Source organism: Strix aluco, chromosome 3 (genome assembly GCF_031877795.1).
Source record: "Strix aluco isolate bStrAlu1 chromosome 3, bStrAlu1.hap1, whole genome shotgun sequence".
Lineage (NCBI taxonomy): Eukaryota > Metazoa > Chordata > Aves > Strigiformes > Strigidae > Strix > Strix aluco.
Window position 1 is genome coordinate 103,952,886 of NC_133933.1, and position 26,967 is coordinate 103,979,852.

The 26,967-nt window shown below is 44.1% G+C and overlaps 1 protein-coding gene across 5 annotated transcripts in view; it reads left to right on the top strand.

Moving 5' to 3' along the window:
- The window catches only part of KHDRBS2 (KH RNA binding domain containing, signal transduction associated 2), a 439,781-nt gene that overhangs the window by 79,918 nt on the left and 332,896 nt on the right, over positions 1 to 26,967 (top strand). For all 5 annotated transcript variants that reach the window (XR_012622653.1, XR_012622655.1, XR_012622654.1 and 2 more), the window contains exon 2: positions 17,258 to 17,385. Coding sequence is in view for 2 of the 5 variants with exons in the window: in XM_074819841.1 (XP_074675942.1) it covers positions 17,258 to 17,385 (128 nt within the window). In the remaining 3 variants the exon portion in view is untranslated. The remainder of the gene's footprint in view (positions 1 to 17,257; positions 17,386 to 26,967) is intronic.

Genomic DNA, 26,967 nt, shown 5'->3' on the forward strand with positions numbered 1-26,967 from the left:
AAACCTGTTACAGCTAGCACTTGTTCCTACTTCTGGGGTGATTACTGGACTAGTTTCTCTATCATTACCTTATGGCTGGTACACTGGCCCAAGAATGGTACACTGGCCCAAGCATTGGCATCTCGTTAGCATACCCCCTGTCATGTCTGCAGATCAGTATTTGAGTGGTTAATACTTAGATATGGCTTGAAGAGTAGTATGGATAAGGAAAACCTAATGAGTATGGTGTGGGCATGAGTGTGTTCTGTCAAATTCACTGAAAATTCTATAAAAAAGTCCACAGGAGACTTTATACAATAAAGTCTCTACAGATTATTAAAATATCCTAAATTTTACTCATTTTCTCCACTTCAGCTTCACACATTTATAAGTCTGTGCATTTATGTTGCTGCATAAGCCATGTATTTTTAGATTTTGTTGACAATTTCTCCTGAAGAGGCAGTACAGGAAGGTTGATCATCTTTTAGTGTACATTACTGATCCTCTGTAACAAGGATCTGTTTGTACAATCTTCAAAGTGGAGGCTCAGATCAAAGATATGCCCAGTGGGTTTGTGAGTGAAGGCTTACATACCTTTCTGCTGTTAGATATCACTAGTTTAGTCCTTCAATTAAAGTATCAATTTATCCAAAAGGTATTATTTGTAATTGTTGCTCTCAGTTTGAAATAAGGTAAATTAAAATGTACTGCAATGGAAGCAGATCAGTTATCTTCCATTGTAATAGGAAGCAATGTGATCTTTTGGATGAATTATGAAATCCTGGTAACATTTAGTGAATCTCTGAACATCATTAAACTTGACATTTGCCAGAAACAAACTTAATGTGTATGTTGGCTATATAGTATTAATGAGCACCTGGATGCAACTTTTCTGTAAATGAACTCTTTTGTGATGAAGCAATGACTGTTTAAGAGATAATCTTATTATTGAGAGGTAGATATATATATAAAATAATATATACCAGCATTGAGTCTTTGGTTTCCTTCTTTTGTGCTTTTTTACCAGTTATGAATAAAAAGTATATTTATTTTATATATAACTATTCATTTTTATGAGTACGTGTACACACACAGAGTATTTTCCTGTCTGTATAGCACTCAGAGCCAATCTTTCCTGTTTGATGACAGAAGCACATTAGGAAGCAACAGTCATTCTCCAAGACACTCGAAATCTCTTCCACCTCTCAGCAATTCCTTGCATTTACTTGAGGTTTCATAATTTCTTCCTCAGTGAACTTCAGTTTTCCTGTCACTCTTTCAGATACTCAGACTTTCTGAGCCCAAGAGCTGAAATCACATCCTAAATGAAAACTACTGTTTTGAAGGTTTGCAGATTCCTTTTGAATACTTTGATAACTGTGTGAGCAGAGGTTATTAGCTCATTAGTGGCATTGCTAACTGGAAAACCAAGAGAGGTCAGTGAGAAGCCTGAACTCCACGCAAAATTTTATACCAGTTCTTAACTTCAGTAAGTGGCATCTTTTCATAATTTTCAGTACTGTGTACTTCCAGATGTCTATCTTAATCTGTAGCTGTTCCACTTCACAGTACAGAAAAACCCTAAAAAGGCTGAGAGCAGCAAAAAAAAAATGCCTGCTGTTCATCTCATTCTCTTGCTCTGAGGACAGAATAGCAGACATTTTTACTACTAATAAGCTCTAGGACTGAAGAGAGAAAAAGAAAGTATTTCCTCCTTTCCAGAAACTTTGAAGAGACAAAAAAGCTTCCTTTTTGCTAGTTGTTCCAGTTGGCAGAGCCACCCTCTCAAGAATAACACCAGGTTTCAGATAGTTGGGAATAGGTAATGAATATCTCACTGGGGGACTTACCAGTGACTTCATTGATTGATTCATCTTTAACCCCTACTTATCTGTTCCGCACCATACAATATGTAGCACACTGTTGATGTTTTCTCTTTGGATTAATCCGGGAGAGCACTTCAACATGTCTTAAAGTGCCTTGTTGAATGGACTTTACTGCAGTTGAAGCTACAAAAAATCAATATTGACAAAGAACTACTTTATTTTTCTTATACATCATAGCAACACAGTTTTTGAGGATGTTAAATTCAAGGACACTTAGAGATGTCTTCAGAAATAAATACACTTTTGATATTTTCAGTGGTTTTTGCTTTCTTTTTTTCCTGGTCATTTTTTCACATGCTCTCTACTTCCTACTTTTATGAGTAGTTTCATGTTCAGATGAAAGAAAACCAGAATTAAATAAAAAATATATTAGCAACTTTCAAGATTGCCTTTCATCTAACTGGTGGCATATTCATATTACTGTCCAAGCTGCTTGAAGGTAAGAAGTAAGAAGGGAGAACTGTACTGAGTTCAGCTACTTAGTGAACTGCACACTGTAGTTTTAGCAATACAACAGCTGCCAACACCAAACTTTCATCACAGCCTACTCAGGCTAACTCCCCAAACAAAGGTATGCTGGACTTCAAAGACACTTTGGAAAGAACCTTAGTCTTTAAAATCTTACCTGGTGGCTTGCTTTTTATCAATTTGATAAAAAATATATTTAATCAATGTAATTGCTCACTCATTTTAGTAACAATGTTCTTCCAAAAGGAATTGAAAATATATATCTTGTAGCTAACGCTGCTGTGACTTTTTAATTTTATCAACAACTGTATTTAGTAGGACACTGCACTCAAAATGCATGCCAGATAACTCTTTATACTGCATATGCAGATGCTGAACTTGAGTAATTCCTGTTTGTTATTTTTGCTGTGAAGAGATCCACCAATTTTCTAGAGTAAATTTCATCATAAATACAAATTTTTTCATGATTGCAGTTGCTATATATCTAAAATTACATGGAATATCAAGGAATTATTTGGAAATCAAACTAGGATTACATGTATTAAGGAACTGGTTGGCAATCACACTTAAAATTCCCAGAATCACAGAATCATCTAGGTTGGAAAAGACCTTGAAGATCATCCAGTCCAACCATTAACCTAACATTGACAGATCCCAACTACACCATATTCCTCAGCGCTATGTCAACCCGACTCTTAAACACCTCCAGGGATGGGGACTCCACCACCTCCCTGGGCAGCCCATTCCAACACCTAACAACCTGTTCTGTAAAGAAATGCTTCCTAATATCTAGTCTAACACACCGCTATGAAGAGCCTGACTCTCTCATCCCACCGGGAAGCTACTGGGGATCTGCTGTTAGGTCCCCCAAAGCTGTCTGTTCTCCACAATAAGCAGGTCCAGTTCCCTCAGCTGCTCCTCACAGGGCGTGTGCTCCAGCCCCAACAATCTTGGGTGGCCTTTGCTGAACTCACTCCACACTGTCAACATCTTTCCTGTTCTGTGGAAGAGGGGGGTGAATCTGGACCCAGCGTTCTAGATGCGATCTAATGAGTACTGCCTAAAGGGTGTGGTCACTCCTCTATGTGCCCTCTGCGTTTTGTACAATAGGCACCTTGATAGAGGATAACAGTCATTTGGACCAACGGTGAAAAAAGCCTGCAGTAGGAATGAAACTTCGGATGGACACTGCACTTTCAGATGTTCCCTACTTGAAAAGACCTTCAGCAGGACACCTTGCCTTATGGGACATCATAGGAGAAAAGTCTGTAAAAGACACTGTTTTATCAATATGGATGGATGCTTTCAGGAGTTGCACAATGTACTTAAGTACACGTTGTACGTAAAAGTAATTTTTTGCTTGTTTTCAATCTGTAACATGGCAGATTGATGCTTTCCCCTCCTGAGAAACAGGGAATACCCATTTTCTGTTCCTTCTCATACCATTCCTGATTTTACAGGTCTCTCTCATTCAGTTCTGACTTGTCTGTTAGAATCCTTTCCCAACCCTATTTTAATAGCCACTTTTCTTGCCCCGAGAGCCAAGGTAGTTCAGCTCGAGTTAACGGAGTTACAAAGCTTCTGGGGTAGACAAATTCAGTTCGTACCTGTCCACAGTAGATTAACACAGACATGTAGGTAAGAGGCACAGTTTTCTTACAGGCATGAAATTCATCACTGGCAAAGCTATTGCCTTACTTGTCTCTGTTGTAACGGGAGTTACTCCTTTATCCCCCCTGAATCATCCCAACTAGCTGTGTGAGTTAATGTGTATGTGTACATATAGCGGAGGTATGTTGGTAACAGGTGCATGTGTTTCTGGGTGAATGCAGCCAGCCACTGGCTCATTTTTCAGAGTTCGCGGCCGCTTGTGCTGTCCTGATAACCCCTCCCAACTCCTATTAGACACTGAGTGATTTTACTTTTACGTTACCTGTCCTTAGGGGTTTGTATGTCCTTTTCATGACTGGAAACCTTAGGATGTTCCCTTCTCATTAACTTCATTTTAATTTGTCCCACTGTTTTTATTGAGCCATCTGCTGTGGTTTTATTTTTTCCCTCTCAAAATCCAATAGCCCTGCTTTCATTTAAAACTGAAACACCTTAGACAGAAAATGAGCCTCATTGTAGTCATTCAGGGTTTGAACTTTGTAATTTTTAAATGATGTTTAATTAAAAAAGCTCTTTTTAAAATAGAGATGTCAGGGATTTAGCAATTGTATTTTTTACTGGCATTGGCTCATTCTTTCTCTTTCAATTCAAACATTCCTTCATTCACCTGCAGAACAAGTGTACTTCTTAGAGTACTAGATAACTCTGCAATGTATAATACTACATGCCTGCAAGAGTTTGGTGATACTCCCATTCTGGAAATCATTCCCATTAATGGAAACATATCATTCCTTAAAAGTGCCTGACCTTGTAACAACAGCTCATCTTTCTTTAATTAAGTAATGCCAGTACTGCAACAAAAAAATGAGAAAAGACAGATAGGTAAGGTGCAAGGTAGACTTGCAGAATTCCTTTAAGTGGGAGGCAGATGTTGACAGCAAAAAGAGATGTGTAGATTTCATTTTTTGGTATGTTGGACAGGCTGACAAGAAGAACATTATTTTTTGATGAGTTTTGACATGACTTTAAGCGTAGCAAAAGGATGTTTTTACTGTGGGATGACTAATTTTAATGGAAAAAAATATATCATGACAGAAGTTTTGTAATAGGTGTCAAGTACTTTGAAGTGAACTATAATTAACATAATTTTATTGGCACTGTAAGAGTAAAGCAGATGGTTTTGAAAAAGTGAGATCTACTCACTCAGCTATTCCATTTCATGCTAAATCAGTGAAGAGAAGGAAGAAGAAGCTAGTCCCCTCAAAAAAATTGTAAACAGACTGACAGTATTTCCAGAATTTTGCAGCTCCAAGTTTGGAGAGAGCTTAAGATAAATTTTCATTGGGAAGATTTATCTCTAAAAAGATGTTAGAAATGCCTTTAGTCTATGACACTTCTCTAGTGGTGACCTCTTTTGCATGACTGTGATATGCATGTTCTCTTCCAGTTAAGAGGGATGAGATACATGTGTGTTATGCAGAAGCAAGTGCAAGAGTACTGTGTTACTCATGAAAGGCGAGAATAAAGTGTGCTTGGGGATTGACAGGTACTGTAGGATATAATTGAATAGCTCTCTGTCTCCCTGTTTTAATTCAGTTGGTTGAGAGTAAAGTGGGTGGACAATGTGTGAGGCTTCTTCTCAAGGAATGCTTTCTTTTCTCTTTTTGCCTAAGATCAGTGTTGTTGAAAATATACCACTGAGTTCCTTGGGTTTGTAGTCACTGGAAGAATGCTGCTGTTTATGGACCTTCTTCCATTGCTCCCAAAATCCTATACTAACTCTGACTTTCAGTAAGCACTAAATGTGTAATGGTTGCATTCATAAAAATAAACATGTAGTTTTAAAATATAAAGTTATTGGTTATGTTTTTGTAGTGAGCATTATATGTGAACATAGTTTTCCTAGTTGGTCGCCAGGTCACAGTTTATAACTAATGCAAATGCTGCACATCAGTGCTGTGAGCCAGCAAGTCACCAGCTTGATCCCAATCTGAATTCCTTCATGGCAGTGTCCTACTCCTCCTGATCTGTGGTGGTCCTAGTCAGGGCGACTTTAGTTAAATAGAAAAATTGAATACAGTTAATCTTGGTCCAGTGATTACTTTATGGTATCACCTCTGTCCTTTGAGAAAGCTCCTCTTCCCACCAGTCTTACTTGAAAGTAACCCTGTTCTTGGTACACGATAGTTTTTCAGTGACTTTGGTAGTCTTTGGATGTGGTCTGAAGAGTCTGTAGCATGTACTGAAGGCATTAAACGTGAGGCTCTGTACAGAGCGTACCACGGGGGCAAATTTGTCTGTAAAAGATTTGGGGGTTACTTTTAATGTCTCTAAGGAGGAAGGAGAAGAAAATAACAAGAGAATAATATAGATGAGTGAAACATGGAACAGTATGGGAAAACCAGCACCCAAGTTTCTATCCTGTAATCATCATAACCCTAAAAGGCCTCGCAAGAGTCCCTTTAGATTTTCAGACGTGTTTTATAATGGAGAACAGATCCTTGGCCCCAAGCTTTGTAGTTGGATTTGGCTTTATTTTTGCAGTTGTTGGTAGGAGCAGTTTTGGTGTAAAGTAGTGTGAGAGACGAGAAACCAGGCCTGTGAGAAACTAAGAAAAACAGCCTGAGAAAGTGGAAGTTGAGGCTGATCTAAGGAATGCCTCAAACACTCGCAAGACGAAACTATGAGTCATGGGGTGGATGGTGTGGAGGTCGAAGTTGATAAGGCTGCCCGAATAACACAGGATGCAGCTGGAGGAGGGAGCCCTGTGGAGACAGGACGGCTCTGCTCTGGTGCACCTGGCCAAATTTCAAGGGCCATCTGTCCAGTGAATGACCTTTGCTTCATTATCCACGAAATGCATATTAAAGTTAACACCCCTCAATATACTAATGAAGACTAACAAGATCATGCTAATTACATCATCCCATGAAACACCTTACCCCTCCCCGTACATGGGATACGTAGGTATGTGGGTCCACCTAGGGGATGGACCCAAGGAAAGTGTGTATAAACCAAAGGGAGGAAAGAAAGAAGGGGCTGTTTTGCTGATTAAGGATAGGAGGTAAACTCGGACACCAGAGTGAAAAGAGTAGGCATATTTTACTGGGCATAACTAAATAATGTAACAGAGTAATACAGAAAACATACAGTAAGAAAAGACAGAATAGTGCACTTAAACAAATAAGAAAATACAGGGTAATGCATCAAATCATTACTACTTGAGAGAGAGAATAGTGATTAAGAATTGCATATGTTACCAACATCCAGATCCGCAGTCGCTGGGGAGCCCCAGTTACAGCGAGGATTTGGAGAGCCTGTCCCAGCAAGTGGGGAATCCTACGCGGTGCGTCCACCCATAGGTGAGGCATCCAGAGTTGCTGTGAGTGGGTCCAGCCTTGTATACCCCAAAATCAGCAAGGCAGAATAGCTGGCACCTTTGTTTTAAGTGGAAATAGCTGGTTTCAGTCTCACATTAGATACCCCCAGAGCCTGGCCAGGGCTCAAGGGAGAAGCTAAGGGAGTTCCTCTGCTTATCTAATTGGATTATGCACAAGGTGTCACATCAGGCCACAGTGCCAGACAACTGTCTCCATGACCCTGTTATTCTATCTACACACTAAGAAAGATAAATATACATTCAGGATAGCTACATCTTCCATACATATTTCACTAATGATTACATACTGAGTTAGCAGTTTTGGCTCAGGGCCTGTTGTTCAGGCTTCAATACACATCAGAATAGGTGGTTTGTTTTAACTTAGTATAATACCTATTAGGACAATGGTTATCAGTTATAAAATATACAGCATTCATCTATAGGTCAACTCTGGCTTGGGCCAGTTGTCCAAGCCTTAGCACTTCAGAGGGGGGGCCTGGAGAGTGCAGTGAAGCGAATACGACAGATGCCTCCTGGAACCCTCACTGGCGGGATCGACACAGGAACCCAGACCAGTGATCTGTATAGCATCATAGAATCATTCAGGTTGGAAAAGACCCTTGGAATCATCGAGTCCAACCATCAGCCCTACTCTACAGAGTTCTCCCCTACACCATATCCCCCAGCATCTCACCTAAACAACCCTTAAACACATCCAGGGATGGGGACTCCACCACCTCCCTGGGCAGCCTATTCCACTGTCTGACCACTCTTTCTGTGAAATTTTTTTTTCCTAATGTCCAGTTAAAACCTCCCCTGTTGCAGTTTAAAGCCATTCCCCCTTGTTCTGTCACTAATCACCTGTGAGAAGAGACCAGCACCAATCTCTCTACAATGTCCTTTCAGGTAGTTGTAGAGAGTGATGAGGTCTCCCCTCAGCCTTCTCTTCCTCAAACTGAACAGTCCCAGCTCCTTCAGTCGCTCCTCGTAGGATCTGTTCTCCAGGCCCTTCACCAGCTTCGTTGCCCTCCTCTGCACTTCCTCCAGCACCTCGATATCTCTCTCGTATTGAGGTGCCCAAAACTAGACACAATACTCAAGGTGTGGCCTCACCAGTGCAGAGTACAGGGGGACTATCACCTCCCTACTTCTGCTGGTCACACTATTTCTAATACAAGCCAGGATGCCGTTGGCTTTCTTGGCTACCTGGGCACACTGCCGGCTCATGTTCAGCTGCTTGTCAATTAGAACCCCCAGATCCTTCTCTTCCACACAGCTCTCCAGCCACACCTCCCCAAGCCTGTAGCGATGCATGGGGTTGTTGTGGCCCAAGTGCAGGACCTGGCACTTGGCCTTGTTGAAACTCATCCCGTTAACATTGGCCCACTGATCCAATCGATCCAAGTCTCTCTGTAGTGCCTCCCTATCTTCATGCAGATCGACACTCCCGCTTAACTTGGTGTCATCTGCAAATATACTGATAATACACTCTATGTCCTTATCAAGATCATCAATAAAGATGTTGAACAGAAATGGTCCCAACACCGAGCCCTGAGGAACACCACTTGTGACCGGCTGCCAGCTGGATTTAGCTCCATTGACCACCACTCTCTGGGACCGTCCATCCAGCCAGTGCTTGACCCAGCAGACCGTTCGCTCATCCGGGCCATGGGCAGCCAGTTTTTCTGTGAGAATCCTATGGGGAACTGTGCCGAATGCTTTTTGAAAATCCAGGTAGTCACTATCCACAGCTTTTCCCTCATCCAATACTCGGGTCATTTTGTCATAGAAGGAGATCAGGTTTGTCAGGCAGGACCTGCCTTGCCTAAACCCATGCTGACTAGGCCTGATCCCCTGGTTGTCCATTATATGACTTTTAATGGCACTCGAGATGACCTGCTCCATGACCTTCCCTGGCACCGAGGTCAGACTGACAGGTCTATAGTTTCCTTGATTGTCCTTTCTGCCTTTCTTGTAGATGGGTGTCACATTTGCCATCCTCCAGTCCAGTGGGACCTCCCCAGTTAGCCATGATTTCAGGTAAATCATGGAAAGCGGCTTGGCAAGCACTTCTGCCAACTGTTTCAGTACCCTTGGATGTAGCCATCCAGTCCCACAGTCTTACGTGCATCCAAGTGGTGTAACAGGTCTCTGACCATCTCCTCTTCAACTGTGCTGTGGTGGTTTAGTCTCTGCCGGGGTCTGAGACCACGCGGCCGCTGCCCCTCCCCCACAAAGGGAGTGAGATACAAAGTCCCGGGGCTGAGATAAGGAGAGGTTTAATACAACAGTGCAACAGCAACACAACAAACAACAACAATAACAATAACAGTAACAGTAATAACAATGAACAGAGCAAGATATCTACTGATACAGCAGTGAGAGGACCAGCTGCACATACAAAACCCCGGGCTGTACAAAACCACACGCTCACCGATTCTTCCCGCGCTATGATGCCAGGATGTGATGTCAGCATGGTATATGAATAACCTGGCTAGAGCTTCCCCCCACTGCTGGGGAAAATTAACCCTATCCTAGCTAAACCAGGACATAATCCACCCCATTATTCTATACCATGTGCGTCACATCCAGCTGCCATTTAGCAATTAGCAATAACAAAGAAAAATTAACAAAAGCACAGTATAACTCACGGTGTGTTTTCACCCACAATCAAGTCCCCTTGTGGTACGCATCGGACCTCTCCATCCTTCTGCATCACCCACCAGGTGCACCCAGGTCCTTGAGCAAAAACAATCCCGTGGATGGGTTTGCCTTTGCCCGGCGCAAGGCTAACCCAGACCATTTTTCCCAGCAGGTCCCTCATGCGCACCACAGGGACTTTATCCCCGTCTACAACACGTGGAAGTTTTGACTGAGCCGGGCCAGCTCAACTGGCAGATCCTCTTGTGTTCACTAACCAAGTGGCCTTTGTCAGATGTGTGTCCCAGTGTTTGAAGGTTCCACCCCCCATTGCTCTCAATGTAGTTTTTAACAGTCCATTGTAGCGCTCAATCTTCCCGGAGGCTGGTGCGTGGTAGGGGATGTGGTAGACCCACTCGATGCCGTGTTCTTCTGCCCAGGCATCTATGAGGTTATTTCGGAAATGAGTCCCATTGTCCGACTCAATCCTCTCTGGGGTGCCGTGTTGCCACAGAATCGCTCTTCAAGGCCCAGGATGGTATTTCGGGCGGTGGCGTGGGACACTGGATAAGTTTCGAGACACCCAGTGGTTGCTTCCACCATTGTGAGCATGTGGCGCTTGCCTCAGCGGGTCTGTGGCAGTGTGATGTAGTCCATCTGCCAGGCCTCTCCATATTTATATTTCATCCATCGATCTTCATTCCGCTGGGGCTTCACCTGTTTGCCTTGTTTGATGCAGCACATATCTCACATCCGTGGATGATCTCTGCGATGGTGTCAATGGTGAGGTCCACCCCTCGATCTCAAGCCCACCTGTACGTAGTATCTCTGCCTTGGTGGCCCGAGGTCTCATGGGCCCACCGGGCTATGAACAGTTCACCTTTACGCTGCCAGTCCAAGTCCACCTGAGCCACTTCGATCTTAGCAGCCTGGTCTGCCTGCTGGTTGTGTTGATGTTCATCAGTGGCCTGACTCTTGGGTATATGGGCGTCCACATGGCGCACCTTCACAACGAGGTTCTCCACCTGGGCTGCAATATCCTGCCATACTTCAGCGGCCCAGATGGGTCTGCCCTTGCGTTGTCAGTTGTTCTGTTTCCATTGCTGCAACCACATCCACAGGGCACTTGCCATCACCCACGAGTCAGTGTAGAGATAGAGCCTCGGCCACTTTTCTCGCACAGCAATCTCCAAGGCCAATTGGGTGGCTTTCACCTCTGCGAACTCTCTCGATTCACCTTGTCCCTCAACAGCTTCAGAGGTTTGTCGTGTGGGATGCCACACCGCAGCTTTCCATCGTCGATGTTTTCCCACAATGCGACAAGACCCATCAGTGAACAGGGCATATCGCTTCTCCTCCTCTGGCAGCTCGTTATATGGTGGGGCCTCCTCAGCACGTTTCACCTCTTGTTCTGGTGACATCCCAGAATCTTTGCTCTCTGGCCAGTTTATGATCATTTCCACTAATCCTGGGGAGTCGAGGTTCCCTATTCGAGCCCGTTGTGTTATCAACGCAACCCATTTACTCCACATGGCATCTGTTGCATGATGTATGGAGGGAGCCTTTCCTTTGAACATCCATCCCAGCACCGGCAGTCGGGGTGCCAGGAGGAGCTGTGCTTCAGTGCCAACGACTTCTGAGGCAGCTCGAATTCCGTCGTACACTGCCAGTATCTCCTTCTCAGTCAGTGTATAGTTAACTTCAGAGCCTTTGTATCCCCGCTCCAAAAGCCTAGAGGTCAGTCTCGGGATTCCCCATGTGCTCTCTGCCAAAGGCTCCAGGAAGGGCCATTCTCCCCGGCTGCGGTGTAGAGCACGTTCTTAATCTCCTGTCCTGTCCAGACTGGCCCGAGAGCCACTGCCTGGGTAATCTCCTGCTTAATTTGTTCAAAGGCTTGTTGTTGCTCTGGGCCCCATTTAAAATCGTTCTTCTTGCAGGTTACGTGGTAGAGAGGGCTCACAATCAGGCTGTAGTTTGGGATGTGCATTCTCCAGAACCCCACAGCACCCAGGAAGGACTAAGTCTCCTTTTTAGTGGTTGGTGGGGCCATGGCTGTTATCTTGTTTATCACCTCCATTGGGATGTGGCAACGCCCATCTTGCCATTTTATTCCTAGGAACTGAATCTCCCTTCCAGGCCCCTTAACTTTCTGTCACTTGATGGCAAAACCAGCCTTCAGGAGGATTTCCATTATCTTCTTTCCTTTCTCAAAGACTTCCTCAGCTGTGTCCCCCCATACAATGATATCATCAATGAACTGCAGGTGCTCTGGAGCCCCACCTTTCTCCAGTGCAGTATGGACCAGTCTATGGCAAATGGTGGAGCTGTGTTTCCACCCCTGGGGCAATCAATTCCAGGTGTACTGGATACCCCTCCAAGTGAATGCAAACTGTGGCCTGCACGCTAGTGCTATTGGGATGGAGAAGAATGCGTTAGCAATGTAATTTGTGGCATACCACTTGGCTGCCTTCGACACCAGCTCATACTGGAGCTCTAGCATGTCCGGCACTGCAGCACTCATCGCTGGCATAACTCCATTCAGGCCACGGTAGTCCACAGTTAGTCTCCATTTGCCATTAGGTTTTCTCACTGGCCATATAGGGCTGTTGAATGGTGAATGAGTCTTGCTGATCACCTTCTGGCTTTCTAGTCGACGGATCAGCTGATGGGTGGGGACCAGGGAATCTCGGTTAGTACGGTACTGCCACCAGTGCACCGTCTTGGTAGCAATTGGCACTCGCTGCTCTTCAACCTTAAGCAACCCCACCATCGAGGGGTCCTCTGAGAGGCCGGGTAAGGTGGAAAATTGCTCAACCTCCTCCAGGGCAGCTATACCAAAGGCCCACCGGTACCCTTTTGGGTCTTTAAAGTACCCTCTCCTGAGGTAGTCTATACCTAGGATGCATGGGGCATCTGGGCCAGTCACAATGGGGTGCTTATGCCAGTCCTTCCCAGTTAAGCTTACTTCAGCCTCTAATAGGGTCAGCTGTTGGGATCTTCCTGTCACTCCAGAGACACAGATGGATTCGACCCCACTGTGGCTTAATGGCATCAGGGTGCACTGTGCGCCAGTGTCTACCAAGGCCTTATATTCTTGTGGGTCTGATGTGCCAGGCCATCGGATCCACACCTTCCAGTAAATCCGATTATCCCTTTCCTCCACCTGGCTGGAGGCAGGGCCCCTCTAATCCTGCTCACCATCACTCATTTGATCTAAGAGTGACTCCTGCAAGAATGGCTTCCTGGTCCCCTCAAGAGGGTCAAGCATACTGTTGGCCATTCTATTCTGTCTGGGGGATTTCCAACTGGGCACTGGAGCTGCATCTCTCTTGGAAGACTCCCCTTTCATGGTGGTCTTCCCTTTCAGCTGCTGTACTCATGCAGCTAGGGCGGAAGTGGACTGTCCATGCCACCTTGTCATGTTTTCCCCATGGTCGCGGAGGAAGAACCACAGGGTGCCCCGTGGTGTGTACCTTCCACTGCCCTTCTCTTGGGTGGGGAAACGCCTGCTTCTAATAGCTGAGACATCGGCTCGTGCAGGTGGAACATAGGACATGTCTTCTTCCATTTTCTGGAGCCTCTGAGACAGTTCCTCTACAGCTGAAACCAAAGCATGTTGGGAGGAAGGGAGACTTCCCTCATATTGCTGGAGCTGGATAATCACTTCGTCCACTGTCTGAGTCTGGGTGTCTCGCCACCAGTATGCTACTGCTAATGCTTTGGAATGTCCCTCTGGTCCACTTTGCAGGAACTTCCGCCACATCAACTGTGTGCAAGGGGCCTGATCTGGATCCATTGGTGACTGTTCATCATTCAGATCACCATAGATCATGTCAAACACAGCCATTTCCCTGAGGTTTTGAATGCCTTTCTCCATGTCGGTCCACTTGCCTAACCGACATAGAGCATCATCCTTGTAGGGTACCTCTCCCTCACAGCGAGCAGGAGTCGCCTCCAAAGGCTGAGGGTTTGAGCCTGTTTCCCTATTGCCTTGTCAATACCAGCCTGCTTGGCTAAAGGTCCCAGCTGCTTGGCCTCTCTCCCCTCCAATTCCAAACCAGCAGCTCCACTATCCCAGCACCAGAGCAGCCAGGTGCAAATTTGCTCGCCTGGAAGGTGGCTGAAATCCTTCCGCATATCTCACAAATCACTCAGGGATACAGATCGGATGGTTACCTCTGGCTCTTCCTCCTGCTCTCGTGATGGGCCTGGTTCATCATTACCCTGTACACTGCGAGGGGATTTTTTGGTATATTTGGTTTTCCATATCGGGGCGACTGATATTGGTACTGCTTGTCCCTCTGGCCCAGCTGCTGTGCTGATGGAGGCAACTGGTACTGGCACTGCCTGCTCCCCTGGCCCAGCTGCTGTATCAGTAGGTTCACTTTCAGATTCTGCAGCCCCTTCTCCCCCTTGAGCAGTGAACAGTGTTAAAGATGACACGGTAGGCATGGGCAAGCCCCCAGCATATCACAAGGATTTGTGTTTCCCGGGGTTTGTCAGATTGGCAGCACACCTTTTCCAAATACTCCACCAGTTTATCAGGACTCTCCATTTGTTCGGGAGTGAAATCCCAAAGCATTGGGGGTGACCACTGACTCAGGCACTTGCCCATCTTTTCCCACACACCTTGCCATTCATAACCATCTGCCCTCAGGGCAGGTTTCCGGGTGGTGCTATTGTTGGAGAAGTACCGCATGGCCCAAAACAAGATCAGGCAGACATTCAGAAAGCATTGTGCCGCGAACACAGTGGCCAGGATGCTCCAGGGTTAGCTGAAACTCTCAAAAACCGAGAGGATCTCTTCCCCTGGCTCACCCATAGAGGGAGTGAGACCCCTAACAAAAGCCCAGGCAGCAAACAGGTACCAGTTCACCCCCACTAGCAGTGATACAAGCACATTATAAGCAGTCTGCAGCCAGTACAGTAAAACAAGACCCTTGATACATTTTCCACCGAGAACAAACATCAGCACTGGGAACACACAGTGGATATAAGGATTAATCCAGCCCCACCACGCAAGGAAGTTGGCCAGCATTGCAAATGTTTCTTATCAAACAATACAAATAAAACCAGAAAAAAATTACACCTAACAGATTGCTCTAACACACCTTCTCCTTTTGTCCTTATCTCAGCCCTCTCATGCCCCACGTTGGGCGCCAAAAGTTGTGGTGGTTTAGTCCCTGCCGGGGTCTGAGACCACGCGGCCGCTACCCCTCCCCCACAAAGGGAGCGAAATACAAAGCCCCGGGGCTGAGATAAGGAGAGGTTTAATACAACAGTGCAACAGCGACAAAACAAACAACAACAATAACAATAACAGTAACAGTAATAACAATGAACAGAGCAGGATATCTACCGATACAGCAGTGAGAGGACCGGCTGCACATACAAAACCCCGGGCTGTACAAAACCACGCGCTCACCGATTCTTCCCGCGCTATGGCGCCAGGTATGTGACGTCAGCGTGGTATATGAATAACCTGGCTAGAGCTTCCCCCCACTGCTGGGGAAACTTAACCCTATCCTAGCTGAACCAGGACATGTGCTGACCTCAGTCTGCTTCCCCTCCCCATCTCCCAGCTCATGAGGCTGGGTGTCCAGGGAACAGCCAGTTCCACTGCTAAAGACTGAGGCAAAGTAGGCATTGAGCCCCTCAGCCTTTTCCTCATCCTTAGTTACCAAGTTTCCCTCTGCATCCAGTAAAGGAGGGAGATTTTCCCTAATCCTCTTTTTGCTGTTAATGAATTTATAGAAACATTTTTTGTTATCCTTAACAGCTGTAGCCAAGTGGAGCTCTAGCTGCGCTTTGGCTCTCCTAATGTTCTCCCTGCATAACTTCACTACATCTTTATAGTCTTCATGAGAGACCTGGCCCCTCTTCCAAAGGCAATAGATTCTCCTTTTGTTCTTGAGATCCAGCCAAAGGTCCCTGTTTAGCCAGGCCGGTCTCCTTCCCCGACTGCTTGTTTTTCAGCACACAGGAACAGCCTGCTCCTGTGCCTTGAAGACTCCTCTCTTGAAGTATGTCCAGCCTTCCTGGACTCCCATATCCTTCAGGGCAGCCTCCCAAGGGATTTTGTTAATCAGTCTTTTGAACAGGTCAAAGTTTGCCCTCCAGAAGTCTAAGGTGGCAGTTTTACTAACCCCTCTCTTTGTTTCTCCAAGGATCAAAAACTCAATCATCTCATGATCACTGCACCCTAGATGGCCTCCAACCTTTAGTTCCCCCACCAGCTCTTCCCTGTTCACAAGAAGCAGGTCCAGGAGGGCACCTTCCCTGGTCGGCTCACTCACCAGCTGTGTGAGGAAGTTATCCTCCACACATTCCAGGAACCTCCTGGATTGTTCCCTCTCTGCTGTGTTGTGATCCCAGCAGATACCTGGGAGGTTAAAGTCTCCCACAAGAACAATGGCAAGTGACTGATTTCTCCCAACTGCTTGTAGAAAGCTTCATCCACCTCTCTGCTTTGGTTGGGAGGTCTATAGCAGACTCCCACAGCAAGATCTGCTTTATTGGCCCTTAACCTAATCCAAACACTCTCAACCCTGTTACCACTATACTTGATTTCTGAGCTCTCATAGCGTTCTCTTACATACATGGCCTATTTCCCAATTCCCTCTATCTCCCTCTTTTTCTTTTTCCATTAAGAAATACAAGCCATATGGTATTGCTTGCCACAACTTGCTATATATAGTCAGCCAATTATCATGTGTTCAATTAGTTCATTGTGGGTAGTTAATAAATGTTTGGACTTTGAGATTTGTCTCACTGTTGTCTGCTCCACTGGGGATTTGCGAATCTCGGTCACTTGTCTCCCTCCTCTGAGCGGGACGTGACAAGTAGTATCATTTCTGACCCTAGTAGCAGGGCATACAGTAATACCCTTCTTGGTAGGGTGTGCTACCAGGCCCTGTGCCCAGCAGAGCTGCGGGACCTCCACCGGGATCAGCTGCTTGTTGCCGGCCGTTGGCTGCTCCCTGCTGACGGCACTCGTTCCTACGCGTGGGGGGCTTCAAGCTCGCCCCTTGTCGCGATCCCTCCTCCTCTGCCACTCCCGCTGTGTTTGGTGTGATATGCTGAGGGACCTCCACGGCGATCGCCTCCTTGTCACCTGCCATTGCCTGGAGGACATGGGGCCTCCCCACTGACAGTGCTCGCTCCTCCAGTACGTGTCACATGACTACAAACAGCAGCACTGTTCAGTGTGCAGTCTGTATTATAATGTGTAAGTTTAAAGCTTCTGAGGATGACAAATACGTCACTAATTGCTCTCTTTTTTAATATTTTTCAGAAATTGAGAAATTTCAGGGTTCTGAAGTCAAGAAGGAAGATGAAGAAAAGAAGTATCTTGATGTTATCAGCAACAAAAACATAAAGCTGTCAGAAAGAGTTCTGATCCCTGTTAAACAATATCCAAAGGTACTGTAAATATAGCCTAACACTTCTTTAATCTTTCTTCATAGAATGATGAAAAAGTCATATACTTAACCATTTTTTATTGACTCTTACTATGCAGGCTTCGTGGTATTAAAAAAAAAAAAAAAACAAACAACTAAAAATGAAGCTCCTATTTTAATTTCTGTTATTAGCTATTATATGTTCTAACTTCTGTCTCAGGGCCTTTCAGAAAAGCTATTGAACTGAATGAGATTTTTTTGTACTTCAAGTCAGTTTTGTAGCTGGTCCTTAGGCAAACTGTTGAGGTTTTTTCTTATAGCTGTTTTTTTCACATGTTCCATCTTTTTAGAAAATAAAAGACCAGTTAAGAAAAGGATATTCCAGCAGAATTAAAAAAAAAAAAAAAATTCAATAATTCTAAAAAGTCCACTGTGCTGCAGCTTCTTCATGTAGGAATTGGGGGTTTTTCTCTGGTGTAATAAGTTTTAAAAGATAAAGTAGCTGGATTACTGCAAGCTATGACTTTCACAATCTATGCCCCTGTTTATAACATTCAGATGTCTTTATGCCACATACTTTCTTCATATTATGTTTTGTTCTCCTCACTGCTACATACTATGATTAAAAAAACTTTTTCTTTCAAAAGAGCCCCAAATTCAGCTGCTTCTCCAAAGTTTTAGTTTTTATTTTACATGAAGGAAGAGAATGTTGATTTTTTTGTGTCTGTGTACAGTGTTGTGTTTTAATAAACAGTTGTTCTAATAGTATTCAAATCTAAATAGTAAATATCTTCATCCATCTCTAGAGTATTTTTTCTTGCTGATTTATTATCACAATGTATTTGGTTCGCTATTAGCCTTGATTATACACTTGCCTTTTTACTTCATACTTTCTTCAGTAAGAGTAATAAATTACAATGGGAAAAAAGCCTATCAAACAAAATCAAAGGTGTAAAACAAAATTCAGATTCAGTGATTCTAGCTGACATTTACCTCCTGACTAACAAATATAAAACTCAGATAATGTAATCATCCAAATGGTAAAGACCTTAGAAGTGCACACAGTGCTATAGGGAATTACTTTCTTGCTGCATAGCCCAAGGTTCTTTGACTAGATTTGTGGTATTTTGTGTAAATGATACAGGTGACCTGAAGTTCTTAATAAGAATGTAATAGTGCTGTAACTTTATAACAGCAATGTGATAATTATTCAGAATACTATTTGATGAAGATAATAGAATGAAAGACAAACTATTTAAAAGACAAATGCAATAATCTATCCAATATAGTGCCTGATTATGATTAAATTAACCTTCATTTACTTTAATGAGCTTGTCATATTAATGAGTAGTAAAAGATAAAGCATTTCTAGAGGTTTTGAGTGGTGAAACAAGAAAAAAACAATGTAGTGGAGATGAAATACTTATTCAATAATGCAAAATACACTCTCGGAACTTTTCTGTAGTTGATTTGCTAGCAATATTCTGTGCTTGGCATGGAATTATTCGCAGAACTGCAGGCTTCCTGCTACCATCTAGTAATGATCCTTCAAGGATTTCATTTGCCATTTCTATCAAACTGCTGATTGCTGTGGTCAAATGTCTTATCTTTTCTTGATGAATTGTATACATTAGGATAGTCAAAATCAGTATACCGTGGTTGCTTCAGTTGCTTTATAAATAACCAAAAAAGACATTAATTTTATATATTTAGCAGAATATGGTAATAAGAGCAGTTGATCAGACCTGTACTTATAAAGAGATAGGAGAATTGCTGTATAATTTCACCTGAGAGGCATTTATATTTGAAAGAACATTATTTTAAATTATTCATTTGTTGTTGGTTGATAAGCTTTTTTGGGCAGTGCTGAGTGAGCAGGGTTCTGTAAATCTGAAGAAAGTGTCCAAGAGTATACATTTTTGGAAAAAAATTCTGACCAGTTAAAAAAAAAAAATCACGTGGTTTACAGACTCTCTATTTAGGAATGAGATCAATCTTTTAAAAGACATTTGCTCTTATTTTAACTACATGTAGAAATATAAATTGCTTCAAGGGAACCCTTGGCCTAAACGTTTATTATGGTCAGTATTTTTAAGCTGCAGTGAGGGTAGACACCTTCAGTGACAGCTGTAGTCAGGAAGCAGCATATATTTTCAGGGGGACCTGGCCCTTATGATTGTCAAATATAGGAGCATCATCACCTGATAATCCCATAGGACAAAATGCTCGTATTTTTGGGTTCACATAATGTCCCTAGCAGTTATTAACAATAAAAACCGCTTGTGCTAACCTTATATCCCACTTAGGTCGTGAAACATTGGCATGTCTCTTGATCAAGCCATTAATTCGCTCAACCATGCCATTAGCTTGAGGGTAATATGGTGTATGAAACACCCACTTGATGCCTTGTGTGCCCACTCCTGGACTACCGCTCCTGGCAGTGAGAAACTGCCCGACTCCCCCCACCCCGTCCTGTGTGAGGGGGGGTTTCCAGAGCTCTTAACCCCTTCTCCGGGCGTGGTTTTAGTGAGCTTTTGAGCCAGTCCATAGCAAGCAATTGTCGGCGAAAGACATGCAAATGTAAACTGCTGGCAATCCCATGGGGGAGCAAAGCCATCTCTGCTTCTGACAAAGAAACAACAAAGAACCCGCTGCGAACCTGTCCCAGAGCTGGCTGACGGCCTGCACCCAGCCCAGCCAGGCCCTGCAGCTGACAAAGGCCTGGATGGGCATTCAGCCGCCCATAATCGGCTGTTAATTACCACCTTTTGTTTGGTTTACGACTGGCCACACCGGAGAATTCTAAGGGGAATGTGTAGGATTTATAATCTTTTTTCAGTATCATGAATCACCTCAAAAATACCCTGCTTGGCAGCAGTTGGCAGTGGATATTGAGCGACACAGGTTAACTTCCGTGCCCCCTAACTCCAAAACTCCACACTGCCGTGTGGTAAACACCACTGTTTACCTGCCAAAACATCAAACCCTAATATTTTTCCTTTGTTCTCGAGTTCTGCCCTCCAGCTATTGCACCAACTTCGAGATGTTACCAGTAGATTGCTCATGTAATATTGCCTGGGCTACCCCCAGTGCCAATGCCCTCTGCCAAAGATGATTCCTTCCTGAATCATAAAATCGACCTGATTTATCCTGGGGCGGATTAAACTCTCTAGGAGGAGGCTGCTTAAGGGGGAGTTTCCAACTGACGTGCCTAACTCTCCAGCTTCCACCTTCGCCCCCACCCGGGTCAGTCCAGCCCATCTCTCGCCCATAAGTAACCAGATCATGTAACACTTCTGCCCACGTTAACGTGTGCAGGCGAGGGGTGGGGGGGTTTCGCTGGTTGCATTCAATAGCTCTTTGCACCCTTTCTCTGAGGGACTGGACATGGATCTTTAAGGCATCCGGGAGCCCTCTGATGAGAGCTCTAAGGTGGCTGGGATGCATGGGCACGGCAAGCGGAATTCTGCACCGCCCCCTCTCATACATCGCCTGAATACAAGCCGCCTTTTGTACTCCCTCTGCCAGCTCTGACAGTCCCTTCATCTTAATGGTAACAGGTTCTCCCCTCTCCTTAGGGTCCACACCCCCAGCCCAGTAAGCCACTCGAGATGTTACCGACTGGTTACCCGCTGGTCCGTCACTTAAAAACACTCCAGGACCCCAGAAACTTTCCACCTCATCATCACTCAACAGAATTCAATCCCCCCTCCCACCCCCGTTAAAGAAACTCTCCACAAATACTCGGTTTCAGTTTCACCCGGTTTAGGCAAATATTTAACCTGAAGCTCACTAAGCTCGCATCCCATCCAGGCGGTTGTACGGACGGTGGTTCGGGGGTTCCCACCTTGTGGACCTGTATGCCTTTCTGTTTTAATGAGAGGTCGCACATGTCTTTCCTCCAATTCCTTTATTTCCTCCGAGCCACTTTCATCAGACTCTCCCCAAATATCTCCATCCCACTCCTCAAGATCTACACTGGTAATTAACTTTCAAATCTGAGCAACACTAGGGGGCTTTTTTGCTCGTGCCAGCATAACTTCAATTTTTTTTTCTAATAATGACTTTCTTTCTCTTTCTCGTAATAATTCTGTCTTTAAACGATCAATTTCCAACCGCTCCTCTAAGGCATCTCTCTCCACTGCTACAAAATAATCCTGCGCCAGAATCAAGCAGGCACCTAATATGGCGCACATTTTTCCTTCACTTCCATTTATCCACCAACTTCCCCGGCTTTGTTCCAACATTCTCGCAACTTCCACCGGATCAAACAACCTCTCCTTCGCCCATTGTACATCTGGGGGCGAAGGGGTACAACTATATTTCTGTAATAAGTCCTCTATCGACATCCTGCCAACAATTCCAGTTGTTATGGAGACTCTCAAATAAACAACCAACCACCAAAAAAAAAAAAAATTAATTATTAACACAGTTAACTAGCTCTCCGTAAATTACAGGTTCGAATGTCTGTGAGAGGAGAACAGAACAACTTTTTAGGGTTTAACAGCAACCCAAAACGCTGAACAAAGCCCCACTCCCTAGGGTTTAATGGCAACCCAAAACGCTTTATCACTCACCTGATAAGTGAGGGCTCTCAACCTCGAGGACCTGCTCAGGGCAGCATCCCAACCCAAGGCACCTTGAGGAGTTTCCTTGGGCAGCATCCTGACCCAAGGGGAGAGTCTTCGACCACAGCATGCTGCTCCAGGGGACAAGCTCCAAATGGCTCCCCCAGGGGACTCCATTGATACCCAGGCCGAATCTGACCTGTAGTCAATAGCGACTCCCATTGGCCAAAGGCCCCAACTACCACAAGGCCCTGAGAACAGGCAATCAGGAGCTGCTACACTTCAGCAGCCAAGAAGCTCTGCTTTCATTGGGCAGATGCACCTGCCACAGAAGGTGATGCAGTGCCTTGTGTTTGTTGATACTTTTTCCTGTCCTGTAGTGCCATTTTTTTACTTTCATGGTATGTGAATTCCAACTAAGGCAGACGAGCAAAAACACTCAGAAGACTATTTATTACAGACTTTTCCATTTTTCAGCTTTTGTAGCTGTTCAGTTTAAAACTTGCATGAAAACACCCAGGGCTTGTTCGTAAAGATTTCACCATTTATCAGTTGAATGTTTTATATTGGATTCATCAAATGTGTGAAAAGAGTAGGTTATTTAAAAAAAAGAACAAAGAAGCAAACAGAAGTCTGAAATGATCTTGTTGCTGAAAAACAAAAGTCACAATTTAGAGGCTTGATGGGAAACTTTGTCATTTGCATGTCAATACCTAGCTCTCAGAGAGTCAGTTCCTGTATGGGTTTAGGGTCAAAACACCCAAACAAGTGTAACTTACACATTCAGTTACTGTCATGAAAATTTTTCTGGAAAACCTTGGATTTTCAGTAATCATTTTCTCTTCATGTGAATTACAAAAGTTAGTTACTTTGGTTTGAGTTACTACCTCATCAACTCCCAAAACCACTATTGTATGTTCAAGATGAAGGAACCCAAGTCAGTTCAAATTTATAGATATAATGATTTTTTTTCCAGTTGTTCTTTCTAGAAATTAAGTTCTTATTTGGTTATATCTGGGTTTGGGTATTTCTTTTCCTTCTGATCTATCAACAGGTAAATTAATCTAAATTTAATGGAAATGAAATAACATGAACAAATTTAGAGCCAAAATGCTGAGTGTAGTTATTTAATTGTATGACAGTTCACATTCAAGATAAAAAATTTCCAGTTTTATCAAATCCCAATTACATTGAAATTGCATGTTCAGGAAAAAAAAAAAAAAAAACAACAGTTAATTAAGGAAGAAATTTTCCAAGTTACTTAGTTACTGATGACTGGTAGGTGCAGTGAAGTTGGAGCTGATGTCACCTGGTGCTGAGGTTTGAACTCAGCTGGCAGCCAGACGCCACGTGGCCAGACGTTCACCTCCCCCCTCCCCGGTGAAATAGGGGAGGGACAAAAAGAAGAAAATTTGTAGGTTGAATAAAAAGAAAGAATTTACTAAATATAACAAGAGAACAACAGTAACAATAGTGAGTCCAAAAGAAATGGGTAAAATGCAGCAGTGGCTTACCGAGCGCGGCGACCGCCCCCACAGCAACACGCGACCGGACCGGAACCCGAAAGCGTGCGCCAGAGAGAGCCCTCGCCCACCTGTATGCCTGGGCATGACATCACATGGTATGAAATACGACAATGACTGATCGGGACCCGCCCTCTAGCTGTGCTTCATCTCAACCCAGGGAAAGGTAACTCCATCCTGGTCGAAACCAGGACACCTGGAATAACAAACTTTTTTCAGTGAGGGACAGAAATCAATATAATGTCTTCTGAACAGCAGATGATGTTTAATAGTTTTCTAATGATATGACTATTGAATAAAGATAGATCTGTCTATAAATAAAAGTGGATGGGAGTGGATGGGATATTTCTTATGTAACTATAATTATGTAAGTATAATACTAAGTAAATTTAATTACAGTTTACTCTGATGCTAGACTGAGTCATAAATTTAGAAAGTTTTAAAACAAAATCTGTTTAAGTACACAATTATATTTCAATTTTCCCTCTACTGGTTTGTTAGATAATAAAAACTATAAAAATATAAGATACTGGAAGCATGTCCTGCTAACCGCTAGGAACTGGTAGGGTTGTCAAACACGACAAGCAGGTTGATTCTTCTGAATGGCTTCCATGATGTTGAGTTGCAAACTGCAAGGCACTGTGTCTTCAGAGGATGCAGAGTAATAAAGCCTCTTCCCTGCACAAAGGCTCAGCTGATGGGCAATAATTATCTCATTCAGAAATATGGTCTGACTTCAGGTGAGCTTCCTAACTCCTGATAGCTTCCTCTTGGATGTTTAGCTGCCATTTTTGGGGAAAAGGAAGGATATAATCCAGGCTTTTACCCTTTGAAAGGCTGGCACCCTGCTTCAGAGTATGTGTTTCTGGGGAAGAGACTTAAGCTAATATTAATGAATACTGTAAGTTAAATTCCAGATTCTTGATATTCTTTGGTTTGCCTTTCTCATTGGATGGAGACACTGCTCTTGAAATTAAATCTATTTGTTCAGCTGAAATCTTGTACAGTATTTTAATCTCTATGATATATTAAAACAGAATTCACAGGTGATTTGAACAACAAAGAACTAGCTTGCTTTGTATACATCACACTTCAGAGTGAATGTCTCTACTAAAAACTTTCTTAGAGGGCACTGAAATAAATTTTGGATGAAATAACCATTTGAAGTAGAACTGGTTTTGTACTTTTCCTCTTTGTTTCTAAAAACAGGATATGACTTAAGCAACTTTATACACTTAAGAACATCAATTTAATTTGAACATCACCACCAGCACTAATGTACCAATCAAATCAGAGTAGGACAGTGAGAAATACAACCACTTATTAAAAACAGCTTCCCCCCACCCCTCCCTTCTTCCCAGGCTCAACGTTGCTCCAGATCTTCTCTACCTCCTCCCACATGTTGTCTCTGCTGCTCCTTCCTCCTCAGGGGGAGGAATCCTCACACTCTTTCCCTGCTAGACAGTCCTCCATGAACTTCTCCAATGCGAGTCCATTCCACAGGATGCAACTATTTAACTGCATGAGTTTCAATAAGGCCAAATGCCAGCTGCTGCACTTGGGCCACAACAACCCCCAGCAGCGCTACAGGCTTGGGGAGGAGTGGCTGGAGAGCTGCCAGTCAGAGAGGGACCTGGGGGTGTTGATTGACAGCCGGCTGAACATGAGCCAGCAGTGTGCCCAGGTGACCAAGAAGGCCAATGGTATCCTGGCTTGTATCAGAAATAGCGTGGCCAGCAGGGACAGGGAAGTGATCTTACCCCTGTACTCGGCACTGGTGAGGCCACACCTCGATTACTGTGTTCAGTTTTGGGCCCCTCACTACAAAAAGGACATTGAATTACTCGAGCGTGTCCAGAGAAGGGCAACGAAGCTGGTGAAGGGTCTGGAGCACATGTCGTACGAGGAGCGGCTGAGGGAACTGGGGTTGTTTAGTCTGGAGAAGAGGAGGCTGAGGGGAGACCTCATTGCCCTCTACAGCTACCTGAAAGGAGGTTGCAGAGAGCTGGGGATGAGTCTCTTTAACCAAGTAACAAGCTATAGTGCAAGAGGGAATGGCCTCAAGTTGCACCAGGGAAGGTTTAGACTGGACATTAGGAAGCATTTCTTTACAGAACAGGTTGTTAGGCGTTGGAATGGGCTGCCCAGGGCAGTGGTGGAGTCCCCATCCCTGGAGGTATTTAAGAGTAAGGTTGACATAGCGCTTAGGGATATGTGAAGTTGAGAACTATCAGTGTTAGGTTAATGGTTGGACTAGATGATCTTCAAGGTCTTTTCCGACCTAGATGATTCTGTGATTCTGTGATTCTTCCTGAACTGCTCCAGCGTGGGTCCATCCCATGGGCTGCAGTCCTCCCAGCACCAAACTGCTCCAGTGTGGGCTTCCCTCAGAGTCCCGACCTTCTTTGGGCATCCACCTGCTCTGGCGTGGGGTCCTCCATGGGCTGCAGGTGGGCATCTGCTCCACCAGTGACCTCCATGGGCTGCAGGGACACAGCCTGCCCTCTCCCCACAAGCTGCAGGGGAGTCTCTGCTCTGGCGCACCTGCCTTCTGCCTCCTCCTTTCTTCAGCTGACCTCAGTGTTTGCACAGGTATGTTCCTCACAACAAAAACTCCTCCTCCCAGATTCCCCTTCTTAAATATGTTATCACAGAGACACAGCCACCATCACTAATTGACTGGGTCTTGGCCAGAGGTGGGTCTGATTTGGAGCCAGGGAGCGTCTAGCATCTTCTCACAGGAGCATCTCTGTAGCCCCCTCCCCCACTACAAAAACCCTGCCACAGACAAATCCAATACCCTCGTTTTGTTCATTACTTTTCTTTTATATAAGTGCAGATACATAATATAGCTGACAAGTCAGAAAAATAAACAATATGTATATAAAAAATCTTTTAATATTGCAGTGCATCTTTTACTATTTTAAAGATTCAAATAAAACTAAAAAAAATTATCACAGCACTAAATATTTGTTTATATCGTTTTATACTTCATACACCCATGACTTCAAGCAAATAACTCATACAAACTCACCGGTGCTACAGAATCCATTGTGAAGAGTGAGCTTTTCTTTTCTTGTTCTGTCTTTCACATGGGGCTCAGACCATTAATATGGTGATTCTTTTTTTTTTATTTAGCATTCTCCCTCTTTTGTGTTTTGTTTCTCTCAAACCTGACAGTTGCTATTCTGCTTTCAGAGCAATTGTTGTCATATGAATCATCTCCAGGTGATTTGTGTGTTTACTTCCCTTTTAAGTAAGATAGGAAAAAAAAGATACAGTGATACATCCATTAGATGGATCGACAAGAAAATACAAAATTTCTAAGGAAAATGGGACCTGTGCTGTCAGTTCAGTGAGTAGCCAGGACATCAAACTGTGTTTTATATTGCTGTAATGAAATGAGGACCTTGTTGATGCATAAAGTAAAAGGAAATTTGATCTGTCACTCAGTCCTGAGACATTTCAGGAGATTGGAAGAAAGCTCTCAATATTTTTCACAAAAAGAAACAG